Raw genomic sequence first — 15,463 nt, 5'->3', positions numbered from 1 at the left:
TTCCTTAGATAATTTCGCCGATCTTTTTACTAAAGCGTTTGACCGATCCCGTTTTCAAAATCTTGTTGAGCTTAATGGGATGATCAATCCCGAGTAACCTTGTTTTCTGTTTTATTTATAAAAAAAAACATCACTATCGCTTAAAATTATGTCGGTTGCTTAAGTTTGAAGGACATATCTTCATATATGTTTGGTCCTCACTTCTACTAGTAGATTATGAGGATAGCCATTAACCAGATGACTGAAAGTGACCGTGGCGGTTTATGATGGGTTTTTATTCTTTCGCTGAAAAAAAAACGTTCATACTTAGTTAGAAGCACACATACTCGTATGTGGTCGATCCAGCTGATCCATTGGATCTTCAGGATAGCTGTTTACCTGAAGACTTTGCTTTGATCGGGGCGATAGAATTTAAAATTTTTTTTAGGGAGATGATATAATTTTTCAAGTCTATAACTTCGTAAGAAGTTTCAATACAATGTTTAAAAGAAAATTGATCCAACCATGGAAAGTGATAGAAAAACTAATTCTGTGTGCTTAACTGGTGAAGTTATTAGGCCTAAAAGACTCTAGAACAACCATTGTATGTTATGGTAGCTTTTTTATGGTGCGTAAAATTAAAAGTGATACAAACTAAATCTCCTCGATTTAATGTGGAGAATCATTCTGAGTTGTGCATGTCTCCATATACATCTTTCCGAATGATAGGCAGAAAAGTGATTACCCAGTCATACACGAGCCCGTGAGTGTTCTGATTCCCGAGAAGATGGTGTGTCAAGTACCTGCAGTGATCCAGATTCGGGACTTGCAGTCGTCTATTATTTGAAGCTGTACTAATATCTTTATTATTAAAAAAATGTTGTTAAGCCGTCTAAAGCTTATGTTGTTTCAAATATCAATCAAGAGGCAGGAAACAGAACGGGAAGAAGACTCTAACGATCGATATGTACTTACTGTTTAATCAGACACTACGGGTCGAGGTCAACTCGGGGTAACTTGGGGAAAGCCAAATACGCTTTGAGAATAGATAGGAAGCATCACAATCTCTCATGTGATGTCCATCTAAAGTTTGAGCCTAATTGAACCTAATCCGTATCACAGAAGCGATGAAAACCATACTAAGTTTTATACCTGTTTACAACCTGTTTCTTTATGTCATAATACCGCTGAACATGGATCTATGTGACAGCCACTTAATTAGTATGATTCCTGTTCGGATCTTTTCTAAAACATGCAGGCTCTTGTCAAGACTGAAATTTGATCCCGTTTATTTAATTACTAAAACTTTCATTGCATATTTTGTTTTATGGTTGAAAACTTGGTTACTTGGTTCCTTGATCGTAAAGTTTAAATCTTTAACGGAGAATTTTAAAAGACAGTTGCATTTTGATCAAATTTATAAGGTCCTGTTTTGTAAATTAAGTTAGGCGAACTTACTGGTAAGGTTTAGGGGCGAAGTTGATGAGGGGGCGAAGTTAATGGTAAGTGAAGTTAACCTTAACTTCCCCTGAGTATTTTCAAACCTATATAAAGGGTTGACTTGGTCAAACACTTTGCAAATTTTCAAACACTCGGCGAACTTATATCACAAATAACCCTCGGCGAACTTAAAACTCGAATCAAACCTCATTATTATCTGTTTCCAATCCGTGTTAAAGGTGTGTAGGCTCGGTATAACATGTAATTCATACTAATGGTGATAATCAGAGGCCTTGGTGATACGATTTGTGACATAGTTTGTGCTAACCTTTAAACACTCGATATTCTATCTGTTTCTACCATGTTTGTAACTCATTTGACCTTCTAGATCTCGATAGAACTATCTGTCCATGAATTCCTTCTCAAAAACTACCAAACTAAACCTTGATCGGAAAATAATGATACGCCGTTTCAGATTCAGGCGAAGTTAGGTTTAGGCGAAGTTGTTCTCAACTTCGCCCTAGGCATAACTTCGCCTGCTCATCTTTTTAATTAATTAATTAGTCTGGTTTATGCTCAGGCGAAGTTAGGGTTAGGCGAAGTTATACTCAACTTCGCCTTATGTTTAACTTCGCCTGCTGCTTATATTATTTAAAAGTTCTGATTTGTTATCAGGCGAAGTTAGGAGTTAGGGCGAAGATGTACTTAACTTCGCCTGCACATTAGATGTTATCATAACTTCGCTCATGGTAACAGGCGAAGTTATGATCTGCTACGTCAATGTTCTAACTTAGACCGTTTGTTGTGCAGATATGGCTGCTGTAGCAGGTGCTGGTGGTGCTGGTGGTGACGAAGGTGGTGACAACAACAGACAGTTCTTTCCGGGTCACAACATATATATTACTTTGGATCCGGATGCTAGGGGTAACGACGACTAACGCGAGATCATATCCTTCCTTGTTCGCTCACGTATTTTTCACGCCATCACTACTACTCTTCCCATTTCTCTACCAAATATTGAAGATTTTTGGCGAACGGTAGAATATGACTGTAGAGTTGATCCTCCGGTTATGCGCGCTACAGTGAACAATCAGGTGGTGCAGTTCTCGGCAAATCAAATCAGACTCGCCTTGCAGTTCGGGGCTGAAACTACAGATGATCCAACAGATTTTCCGGCTCCATTCAGAGATAGTGCATTTCTACGTATGGGCTATTCGGGTCCATTGGGTGACACTCAAAGGCGAAAGGGATTTTTATTGGATCAGTGGCGTTTTCTGATGCACGTGATGATTGTGTGCATGTCGGGTCGTAAAGCTGGTACAGACGGTATGGGAGCAACGATGCAGTCTGCAATGACAGCCCTGACTTACAACAAGCCATACAGCTTTAGTCAGATGGTGTTTTATGAAATTGATCGTCAGAGACGCGCGGTCGCTCGTGAAAGATTTTTAATGTACCCAAGATTTTTACAGATGATTTTGAATCATGTAGCACTTACACTGCCTCAACGACGTCCTATTCGTTATGTTGAGAGTGTAAGTAAGAGAATCATTGCGCAATGTAGGTCGTCAAGTGCTCGTAGCAAACCAGAGCTTCGTCCGCGGCACACTACATTATTTGGTTATTTGGTGAACCCTGCTTATATTGCTCCTCTGGGAGACGAATTTCGTGACCCGGCACCGCAACAGGCTGATGTTCCTCAACCACCTGTACAGCAAGCACAGCCTGCTGATCCTGTTGCAGCTCCGGAGGAACAGGTCGATCTTGAAGCTGCTTTTGGTGGCCAAGGGTTCTTTGATATGGAGCAAATTGATTCAGCTGCTGAGGTTCAAGCCCCAGTAGCTGAGGCTTCTGGTGTAAATGTTTCGATGGTAGCTACGTCTGTAGCAGATACTGAGAGAACCGACTCTGACTCCTCCGCTGATGATATCGCTGAAGCACAACAGATTCTGGTCAGACAAGAAAGAATACATGGAAAGAGAAAGAAAGACTCGGATGACAGTGAATCTGACTTCGAGGAGGAGTTAGACCAGTTGATACGACGAACGAAGAAGGTCAGAACTGGTGAGGGTTCCGGAGTTGGTGAAAGCTCAAGGGTGGTTCGTTTCTCTCCACCCTCGTTATCTGGTATGACTATGGTTTCTGCTTCTATGACTGTAACAGTACCGATTATCTCCAGTGTTCCCGTGGTAACAACGTCATCATCATTTGGTATTCCGCCAACCACTTTTCAGTTTTCGGCTCCGGAGATAGTTTCCTTGCCACCTCCTACTGTTACTCCATCGGAGGTTGTTGCAAGATTTGTTGAGTCAACGTTGGTTGCTACTGCGGGGTTATCTGTCACAATACCACCCGCGGTTACTGTTCAGCCTGCTTCTGATACTCCAGCCAGTTTGGGAATACCTCCACCTTATGCTCAAGACGTTTCTCACATGCGTTTTGATTTTGATGCTACCTTATCTGATTCTGAAAGGATAGCTGCTCTTGAACGGGTAGTTGCTGAACAGTCAAGAATCAATCTAATCCAGACTCAAGCTATCCAGCGACTTGTAGCAGAAAATCAGATCCAATCGTCCCTCCTTGTTGAACACGGTAAACTATTTGATGCTCTAAAACAGTTCTTAGCATCTCAGGGGGAGACGAGCTGCAAGGGCGACGAGTTGAGAACAAAGAAGAGTCATGATAGAGACGATGATCCTAATGCATCGAAAGGTGCAGGTGGTGAGTTGCCAAGAACTGAACAAACTCTTGGGATTTCCACATCTCAGGGGGAGTCAACTGGTACATCAGGTGGATCAGGTGGTGAGAATGTTGTGGTTGATGATGAGGAAAGGTTGGGTGATGATGATGTAGGAGATGATGATGTGTTAACTGTTGAGGAGATTGAAAAGATAGGAGAACAGATTGTGATTGATAGTGAGATAGAAGAAGGTGAGATTGTGGATGATAGTGTAGAACATGAGATTCCAGACGTTGACAAGGTAAGTGTGAGTCAAGATATGGATGTGTCAGATGAGTCTGAGTGGGAAGAACAGCCGAGATGGAAAGAAGGCTACGCTCAGTGGTTTGTTAAGACAAAGAAGCCAGCGGTCCCAACGATGTTCAAAAAGAGTTACAATATCAAAGGGTATGCTGAGTCGAAGAAGGGTATTATTTGCTGGCTGTATGATGAGCAGTTGAAGTTATTTGTGATTAAACGCTTTGATGGGATTCAGTATTTTAAGAGGACGTTGAGATCTCTCAATACCTTGCCTGAGTGTGAGGTGAAGGATTTGGCTAGATTGAAATTGATTAACAGGAGTGATGACAATATGGCCAGAATAAGTGGGAAGATTGTGTGGAAAGAAAGTGTGAAAGAGAAGAAGTTTGAGTTGTTAAAGCCTCAGAAAGGGAAGCTAGTTGAAGATAAGGAAAGATGAATGAGAGCTGATGGCAAACCTTGGATGGTGATGAAATATAAGCCGGTTCGGTGTTTGAAAGAAGTGTCGATGAAGACAATGCCCAAGGATGTTTTAAATAGTCTCAAGTGGTGGTACGTTGATAGCCAAACAGCCGAAGCGGTTATGGAAGATGAAGACGAACAGGAAATTCTTAGAGTGTATGATCCCATGCACTTGGTAAATTTGTCTCAAGATTACTTGCAGGTGCTAAACGATAAGAAGATATTCTATATTCCTGCATGGAAAGATGAAGCCAAGAAGTACCAGAGGGTGGTCTCTGTCTGTGTGAGACAGGGCGTTCATGCTTGAAGACGGGTGACACAAAATTTTTGGATTACTAGACACGAGAATGAAGATCGAGATATGAAGTTACTGCCAAGGGTGAGTCTGTTGGTGCATAGTGTCAGTAGTTCAGTATCTAGTGTTTTGTATATGTCTGTAATCGTGTTAGATTGTTTGTTTTGGTTTTGAATAACGTTTTACACAAGTTCGCTTGGGATGTAGGCGAACGTGGAGACAAGCGAAGTTATGACAACTTCGCCTAGTATGTTAGGCGAAGTTGTCGAGGATTATATATTCCTCACTTCGGCTTGTTTTTGAAAAAGTTTTTACCGAACGTGTTAGTGATTGTTGATATCACGTGTTGAAGTGTTGCAATACAATCGTGTTTATTAGTATTGTAACGTGTGTTTGTGTTTCGGTTCAACGTATTATATATCTTACGCTCGTATCGTATTACGTGGGGATTCCGCACTCTCGTGTTACGAGATACTCCTGTGTAGATCCGGTTGGGAACCTTCAATGACACATCAGTCCAAGCAATATTGAGGGACAAGTAGCAAAAGAGATCTTCTTTTATCATACAGGGGGGGTATGTATTTTAGAAATATTCATAACTTTTTCTCTCTACTTTTTCATGATTATCAGAATGCTTGCAGATAATAGGTATTGATGTCTACTGGCTTAAATTCATACATAAATTGCGTTTTTTAAACACTTACCCAACATTTTCAATTAATTGCAAAACCAATGATGACAAGTAGTAAATTCTTCACTGGGGCATATATACATGCAACAATATCAATCATTTCCAACCAAATTGTGTGGTGTATGTTCAATTATAATACCACTAAATATTAAATTTCTCAAAGAAGGTTGAGAATACACCTATAATTAAGTATTTAGATCCATCAATGACATGTTTAATACAACAGTATAATGCAATTGCCCAGTAGCTACAACGTTCATCAGCTTTAACATATTCTATTCTGTCAAACCAAATTACACTCCATACTGGATCATCATGTCATTACCGCGTCTGGGACCCACCGCAAATCAAGCACAAGCGTTCTTTTTCTTCACTTTCCTCTTAACAAGCTTTTGGAAATCCTCATCCGAAAGCGACAACACCTGGTTTAAAAGCAACTGCACCCCACTCTCCTTAACAAACTCATGCCTCGGTTTAATCCGGTCCTCCAAACTATACCCAAAATACTGAGGAAACTTAACCAACTCGGTCTTCGGGTACTCCATACTAATAAAATATTCCCATTTCGGTAACAAATTATCCTCCACACTAAAAGTATAAATAGCCCCATATCTAGAAGCCATTAATGCAAAATCAGCAATATGATATCCCTTTTGCAGAAAGAACTCGGTAACAGGTTTCAAACTCGACTCGATGCTCAAACCAAACGCTTGCGGACACCGAGACATAATAACAGCAGGATTAACCCCAATTGTAGAGAAGTAATCAGCTGTGGGCCGTAGCTTCTCCTCCACGCTGTAACTTATGATGGACGGGTAACGTGTGAGCACTTTCCCGACATCTTGCGATGAAAGCCCCATTTCGTAAAGGTAATCGACAGTTGTTTGTAGCTTTGATCTACTGTAAGTGAGGAGCGCAGGAAACCGGTGGATAACTTTTGCCCATTTTTTCTTGTCGACGCCTAAATCTTCTAGAAATGCCATTGTTGGGATTAAGTTATCGGTTAGACTGATACCGCATAACTGCGGTCGTTTACTGATAATATTGGGAATGTCGGATTTTGCAATACCAAGATCGAGAAGGAACTCGACTACAGGCTTGATTTTTCCCTCCAAGCTGTAGTAACCGAAAGCCGGGAATTTTCTAATGACTTCTTTGATGACATCACGCTCCATGCCTAGTTGTTCAAGGTAAACAACGTGAGGTGGGAGGTTCGGAGTGTCGGTGCTATTATTTGCGCGTGTTGTGGTTGTTGGTTTTTTGGCGGGTTCTGAAACTGTGGAGACGGGTGTGGTTGTAGTTGAGGTTTCGATAACGTTTGAAGGCGGTTTTTGCACGGTTTCATTTGACTTTTCTTTGACTAGTGGGATTGGAAAGTATTCTAGTACTTCAACGAAACTGTCCCCGTGTTCCTCGACGAGTTCCTCTAGGTATGGGATGAGTGCATCTCTGATTTCAGGAGTCGTGAGTTCTCGTCCTGCAAGTAGTTGTTAACCGTGTTTTTACTAAATCATGGGTCTGTTCAGTTTTGTCAGCTACAAAAATATGAATAACCAAAACCAACCCGACAAAATTGTTATTCGGAGCTATGAATATTAAATAAAAAGTGATAGCATATGAATCATACCTACTAAATATCGGGTTTTGTAAACCGTGTGAAGCCTGGACATAAGATGGTCAACGAAAAGGTCCAACTTCTTCATCTTCCGGGCTGCACCTACACGGTTCATTCCTTGATTTGTCAAAAACATGTGCAACACAGCCTTAGCTTCTTCTCGTTCTGCTAACAACAGACTCGGAGGCACGTTTACCAAGCTTACCGCCCCATCTATCACAGATTCAACATTTCAAAATAACATAACAGTAAAACATTGGCCTGAATAATAAAAAAAAAAAAAAAAAAAAGATAAGATGTGATAATAATGAAGTTTGAGTTGCTTACCGGTTTCAGCCCGACAGAAAACGAGCCTCTGAGGGAAAGAAAGTTGGATCCTGAATCCATAAGAACTAAGATTAGGTGTTAATAAACAACTAAAAGAATGCATATGTGTAGAAACCTAAAAATAAAAGTGGTTTGAACTAATTTAATCTCTTATTAACAAATAACAGAATATAATATACTCAATTAAGCAACTGATGGTTCAAGTTAATAATAATAATAATAATCATGTATGTTGTTGATGTTTACTACAATAGTACAATTGAATAAAAGGAAGAATATAGTAGGTACCGGGAGGATACTGAGGGCGAGGCTGCAGTGAAGAGGGAGAGGGCGTCGGAAGTACGGAAGAGAGTGAAAGCAGCCTTCATTTGGAAGGCGGTTGTGTTGTGTTGTGTTGTGTTGTATATGGAGTAAAATGGTTCGCCTATTTGGAACAAGAACAAGATATGGTTTGCTTGCTACTTGTTTATCTATTACAAATGAGTGACTACTATGGGGTGTTTTGTTTTTTTCGGCTTATAATTCTTTTCCATCAAATTATAATTTATAAATTTTTTTGATAAGTTAGTAAGTTGTATAAGGCGTTTGATAAATCATAAGATTTTATGCATTTTAACCCACACCGAAAACGATATAAAGGAGTTTTAAAAAGTTAGAAATATATAATTTATTAACTTAATGACTTTAATTTACCTATTACAATTTACACCTCTCTAACCCTCAAAACCAATTACACTACTTTTAAAAAAAGAGTGTCATTTTTAGTCATTTTGGTTTTCCCAAACACATAAGCTAATCAAAACATTTTTTTATAAACTTTTTTTTTAAATTCATAAGTTAATAAGTACTTTTAACAAAAAGTCCCTTTTCACTTAAATATGCAATCCAAAACACACTCTTATATCCTTACACAAATAAGCTTATTCAAATAAAATAAAATAACATTTTTAAATAAGCTTCTTCAAATTAACCTATATAAGCTAATAAGCTTAAGTTTAAAAAGCTAAATCAAATACAAAATTAAGCTTATTTTGTAAAAAAAAAAAAAAAAAAAAAAAACTAGGCCAAACACTCCTTAGGCTCTACGTAGTGGACGACCTTTTCGGGCGAATTTGGGCGAAAATGGGCGCCAGCACCGCCCCCTGGCGATTTGTGGGTCGATAGGGGGGGGGGGGGGGATGTCTCGCCTGCTTCACTTTGATTTTATTATTATTATAATTGATTGTGTGATATATATATACCATTACACCCTAAAAACAAAAACCCACAATTTGCTGACGGGACGCTACATGGCACAAAACACCTCCTTTTGAAGCCCCTCCACTACACATAGCCTTATGTAATCAAAAGTAAAAAATTTAGAATTCCTTACTTTAACTTTTAACCAAAGCATTCGCGACTCGTTCTCAATAATTTGTGAACACGTGGTTGTGAGTAGAGGAAATAAACTGCTTAGGTTAAGGGGTATACACCACTATCCTTCATTCTTCACATCAGAGTCACGTCAGCTTTTCCACATCATTCTCCATCACCATTCAACCAAAGAAATACACCACTCCACCTAATTCTCCATCATTCTCCATGTCCTATAATTATTTTTATTTAATACAATTTTTATATTTAAAATGTATATTTAAAATTATAATAATTAATAAAATTAATTAAAATTAATAAATTTAAAAAGTGTACAAATTTAAAAATTGGAAATGATTACATTAATTAAAAAAATATATAAATCATAAACTAAAACACTTTGAAAAAAAACCAATAAAAGTATACATAAAAAACTAAAAACTAAAACTAAAAAAACTAGAAAGTTAAGTTATATTTTTGCCAATTTTTCGTTTCAGTGTCAACGCCAATTCGAGCTCTTGTCCTTGAAGATGGTTAATATCTCGCGTTAAAAGGTCGAAATCTTTCCGCTCGGTCTCCATTAAAAGAAGCTTTTCCCGTTCTATCTTGTCCGTCTCTTGGCTTATTTTTTTGCCTCATTTTCAACTTTTCAATTTGCAACTCTTTAAAACTTGTAAACTCATCCTTTATAAAATTCAACTTCGGGTCATCAGTTGAAGACGATCCGACTCGTTTTCCCTTTGCCTTTTCTTTTGCCTTTGCCTTATCCCTACTAATCGGACGTTCCGCTTCAGCCGAATCGTCATCACTAAAATCAATATTAAGATTGAGGTTACAACGGGCATCCGAACCACCTGCACGATAGTCTCCACTTTCAGACGTTTTTGCCCGCTTCACCGACCCAAACTCGATCGGCAGCGAATGTCACTTCGCACAAAGTCGAACAATTTCTCAAACTTGTGGGTAGGGAAAGACATGCTTATGTTTGGCAACATATCGATCGTTTGCCAACTTGTATATATCGACTTCATTACTATCACTCGTTGGATTATCCTTGGCGTTGTTGTAGAAATTGTTAAACCATCCCATCTTTTTATTCATCTCCCTCTATTTTCCGTTTATGGAACCATGTCTCCGATACGTCGGGACTTCTAAAATTTCATGATATTTGAGCGTGACGGCCTTCCAAAAATTCGGTCTCGTTTGAGCATTACCTAATAACATATAAATAAAATGTAAACGGATATTTAAACAATTGATATATTTAAAAAAAATTATATAATTGTAAACAATACCCTTTGGCGAATTCTCTCTTTCACTAACCCAAGCCCTTGCAAAAGAGACTTCTTCGGTAGTGTTTCACATGTTAACCTTCTCTCAACCCGGAGGTTCAACGGTTTCGAGTTGGGTTTCTTTAGGGCCCCGCTTTTTTCGATTTTTTTGCGGGTTCGGGTTGGGTTTCCGGCACTACCTATTGAACATCGTCATCAGTATGAAGGGTTTGATTTGAATTGCCTTGTCATTGGAGGTATTCGTTATACTTGATCCATTCGTCAAAAGCTAAAGCCGCATCTTGCGTGACATCCGAGTTAAAGTTGGGATCCATTTTGGGTTAAAATGTGAATGGAAGAGGATAATGGTAAAAATATGTTGAAGTGATTTGAAATGAGTTGAAATGGTTTGAAATAGGTTAATGTAATTATTATTATATATAATAAAAGATAACTTTGGTGCCGCAATGCCCGATTGGGCCACTTGACGGCACCTTAGTGGTCGACGACACTTTGTTTTTAGTTCCGACACCATAACGAACATAATGTAAATCGACATGGCAGTTTTGTTTAACCAACCGAATTCGCGTAGACTCACCACATTTTGTTTTAGTTTGGTACCTTAACGAGAATATAAAAAACCAACTTAATGCCAAATTCGTTTTTGTATTATTTTTATGTTTTATTTGTTTTAGATTTTTTACCATAACAAACATAATTGGGACCGACCAAATTTGCGTAGATTCACCGCCACAACATCCGGGATTGATAACGTTCAAGTTTTACCGACGCCAGAGTTTGAGTTCCGATACTATAACGCACGTAACCGAAACCGGCCGAATTCGTGTCTACTTACCACCTCAACATCCGTGGACCGACGATGTTTGGGTTTTACCACCACCCGGGTTTACCGACTGACGCCAGAGTTTGAGTTCCGATACCATAACACACGTTACCGAAACCGACCAAATTCGTGTCTACTTACCGCCTCAACATCCGTGGACCGAAAATGTTTGGGTTTTACCACCACCCAAGTTTACCGACCGACGACAGAGTTTGAGTTCCGATACCATAACGCGCATAACCGAAACCGGTCGAATTCGTGTCCACTTACCGCCTCAACATCCGTGGACCGACAATGTTTGGGTTTTACCACCACCCAGGTTTACCAACCTGTCCCGATGAAACGCGCAGGGTGAGACACTTGTGACATTCATGACAAAACGAGGAATATTATATTCAATATGTAGCAAGTAAACGATAAATCGGTTAATTCGTAGTGCTTAAACGAGTAACCGACCGATACTAATTATGACCCGTATACATACTGAGGGGTCATATACGAGTTATAGATATATTATAGAGGCTAACATATTGATATTTAGGCCCCAATACGTTTAAAACTCTTTAAACGAAAAAGGTTTCGTTTATCGATACGCTATAAGCTTAAACGCAATCGTTAATATCAAAACGAGCATTGTAGCATCCGTTAAGCCGAAAAAGATTTATAAAACTCTTATATGACATGTTCTAAGCAATCCGTGAAAATATTTTGGAATTTTAGAGTACGTTTTTCTTATTTTACAAAAAGAAGCTGAAAAACACTCGTTTTCGCGCTGGTTTTCGCACTCGAACTAGTTTTCTTGCGAAAAACCAAACCCGAATTAAATTTTGGACCGAAGTTTACGTATGGCATGAATACCGAGGCACCATTGGGCCAAAATGGAGGCCCAATGGGCCTTATACATTGGCGGCCGCCAAGGGGGCAGCCCACCCCCTTCTAGTATTATCTATATAAAAAAAATTTAGAGATATTTTGGACCAAATTTTCCAGAAAATACTTACCCTTGCTGTTCTTCTTCATCCTCCAGCCCAAACCCTAAGGTAAATATTGATTTTTACATTGATTTTAACCATGATTAACATAGTTTAACCATGAAAAATTAATCCTTGATTAGTTTTAAACATGTTTAACCATACAAAAAGCATAAAAATCAAGTAAAATCATGTTTTGATGTTAAACATGTTTACAAACCAGGAACATATACTTTTTTGATCAAAAACGCGGATTAGAACATGAATACAACGTTTTTACGGTTTGAACCCAAAACCGAAACCCTAATTATCAAGGCTGTTACATGGATGATTTATGCTTGGTTTGATGTTATATGATATGTATATACACTGAGTTTACAACCCGAGACCCGGAAAGTCGTTTAAGCTAGCAAAACTCATCGAAAACCGACAAGGTAAACCCGTAACACTCGTTTAAGGGTTGTTTAGTATTAGGTTGTGACGTGCTTGTTTTTATCTTGTGAAAATTTTCAAGGACATTAGAAATCATATAAATGAGTCCCTGTTCAAATTTGGTAATCTTTCGATAAACGGAGAATATTTGGTGAATTTATTTCCGTTTATGAGCGTTTATTTGGGAAAAAGAGCTAAACATATTGAAAAATTATGAAATTTAGATTTGGAGATTAATATGTGATGGTAAGATCACTGGTAAAGTTTGGGTATCATTGGAAGTGCCTAAGTATGGTTTGTGCAATTATGATTTAACCAAATTTTAACAGCCGAAAAACGCACAAAAAGGCATTTTTTCAAAAGATTTAGGTTCTAGAGATTTTGCAGGGGCTATTTAATAACATTGAGGCCATTTTTAAAAATTATCGGATTTTCGGAGGTCGTTTGATATAAACGGGCCATTTATTACACGATTATAACTTATTAAATGAATTTTTATAAATAAATAATTAATCATAAAATTTCTGAAAATATTTTTATAAAATTCTCCATATTTTAATGTATTTTTAAAAAATTTACATAATTTATATATAAGTACATATTTAGTTATGATTAATCAAAGATTTAAATTATTATTGTTTTAACGAAACCGGCAGTTTGGTGTTTAACGGACTGACTGGTACGTCAAAATATCAAAAGTGATCAAATATTGTATTTTTGGATGAAATTGATAAAAACGAACTTTTTACGAGAATTCCGGACAATTCGGGTGGATTGTACGCGTCTTGTATAATCAAACTCGTGTGAAAACGGAAACGAACCCTGCGATCAATCCAGATACCGAAACCTTAAAATTCTTTTATAAACTAAATCATTTTATCAATCAATATTTTTTCTTAAGTTAATATGACCTTACCTATTCCCGAAACGCGTAAACGATCAACTTGGCTAGGCTCGGAAAACGATGAAACTGAGCCAAATCTGATTTTTAGTATTTCACAGTATACAACGTCACAATCTAAGACTATGGTCATGTTTTGGGCCTAACAGCTATAACCAAACTAGTTATACAGCCCGATTTGGTTTAAACACTGTACTAGTATTAACAGTACGATACCGATTATAGGATACAAGCTATAATCGAGGCATAACACTTATTGACGTATATTACCTGCTCGAACTACAATAAGGTGAGTTTCACGACCCCACTTTCTAAACTGTTTTACGAACTTTTGGGGTGGAAAGCATGTTTACATATACTTATATACTTGAAAACGTGTGGTGATGTGAATTATCTAAGTACTAACACTTGAAAGTCCCCACAAACACAAGTGATTAACTTCGTGCCGGCGACGTGTGGATAGTACTATCGGTTTGACAAACCCGACTGACAGAGCCGGTGGGGTATGCCGGAACATGTTAACCCAGTTGCACATTGTCATTTAAACTTATTACATACTGATATGTGGTGTTAGACATAGTACATACTTGGGGCAAAGTGGCTGTTAAATGCCAACGGGAGTGCATGGGCAGGGGTGGCCATGTGTTTTAGCTCGTTTCGGTTTCACTTGTGGCTTAGTATAATACATCATACACATACATGTATACATACACATTGTAAACTTTACGAACTCGTATATTGATTTCGTTGATACTCGTTAAACTTGAAACTCACCAACTAGACGTAGTTGACCCGTTTTAACATGCTTTTCAGGTAAAGCAAAGGTGGAATGATTTGCTTACGTTCTTGGTGTTAGGAATGAAGTTGAATAGCTGTGAATAGACGCAGATATATAATATTGAATAAGAAGCTCGTAAACCGGTTATGTGATTCTCATCTAGTTTGTAAACATAGTACCAACCCATGTAATATGATGTAAATTAGTTTGTGAATTTCTTTATAAACAATGTTGTTGATACCAGTATTATCTGTTACATTCCCGTTTTACGCTTCCGCAACTACCTAGTCGGGGTGTGACAGAAGTTGGTATCAGAGCCATTGGTTATAAAGAATTAAGTTGTCCCTTAGGATACCCTAAGATAACCGTAGGCTCGATTAACTTTGGGAATAAAATAATATTAAATAATATACACTGATGATTCTCATGATGAACGTGAATGGACAAGTGGGTTATTATGGTCCGGAACGTAATAACGGACTTGTTTGTACGAGGGAATTCGAGAAGAAGTCGGTAAACAATCCAATAAGTAAAAACAGCAACATATGTGCATTATATATAATAATAAATATATATATATATATGTATATAAACGAATATTTGTGCTTATGTGTATAAATACCTGCATGTATTTTACTATGATTAATATCGAGGTGGGGAGAGGTGTGCTCAGGTGGCCGCAATGAAATGCATGTGAAACCTCCATTTACAAATAAAGCAATCTAATTGTTTGAAAGAATGTAGAGAGCAACCAGAGAGCTTTTAAATATTTCGTTTATATATATTTAAGTTTTGTGAATACATTCTTCTAATCACATATTTTTTAATATTTTTTGAAAGTGGTTTTAAGTCTGTGATAGATAAAAGGTAATGAAAAATGTATAAAAGTATTGTTTAATTGAAAATAACATAGTACAAGTTATGATTTTTGATGTAATTATATAAATTTGAATAGAATTGTGAATGCTCTAAGTGAACATTATCCTATAATAATTATAACTCCTTCTGTTAAACATGTTTGTTGTATTTATACCTATCTCTTGTGACATTAGGGTAATGGAATGGATCACTAACATTCCATTATTAGTTTGGCTACCCTGAATAATTGAATGAATCTTTATTTT

At 37.8% G+C, this 15,463-nt stretch overlaps 1 protein-coding gene across 2 annotated transcripts; it reads right to left on the bottom strand.

The window, feature by feature from the left end:
* Positions 1–5,993: 5,993 nt before the first annotated feature.
* On the bottom strand, positions 5,994–8,215 carry LOC143564799 (transcription termination factor MTERF5, chloroplastic-like). Of its 2 annotated transcripts, none has more exons than XM_077051971.1 (4): positions 8,078–8,215; positions 7,790–7,839; positions 7,475–7,675; positions 5,994–7,324 (listed from the first exon to the last, which is right to left on the bottom strand). In XM_077051971.1, the coding sequence occupies exons 1-4, from the start codon at positions 8,155–8,157 to the stop codon at positions 6,195–6,197; spliced, it is 1,461 nt and encodes a 486-aa protein (XP_076908086.1). In that variant the 5' UTR covers positions 8,158–8,215; the 3' UTR covers positions 5,994–6,194. The 2 variants fall into 2 exon arrangements, with proteins under 2 accessions (XP_076908086.1, XP_076908085.1); XM_077051970.1 differs by having other exon boundaries at positions 7,790–7,854; positions 8,078–8,186.
* Between the last annotated feature and the right edge of the window lie 7,248 nt (positions 8,216–15,463).

This window comes from Bidens hawaiensis, unplaced genomic scaffold (genome assembly GCF_021521415.1).
Source record: "Bidens hawaiensis isolate Kalapana, Puna unplaced genomic scaffold, B.hawaiensis_p1.1 tig00022165_1, whole genome shotgun sequence".
NCBI classification, from domain to species: Eukaryota; Viridiplantae; Streptophyta; class Magnoliopsida; order Asterales; family Asteraceae; genus Bidens; species Bidens hawaiensis.
This window is presented reverse-complemented; position numbering and strand designations above follow the sequence as displayed.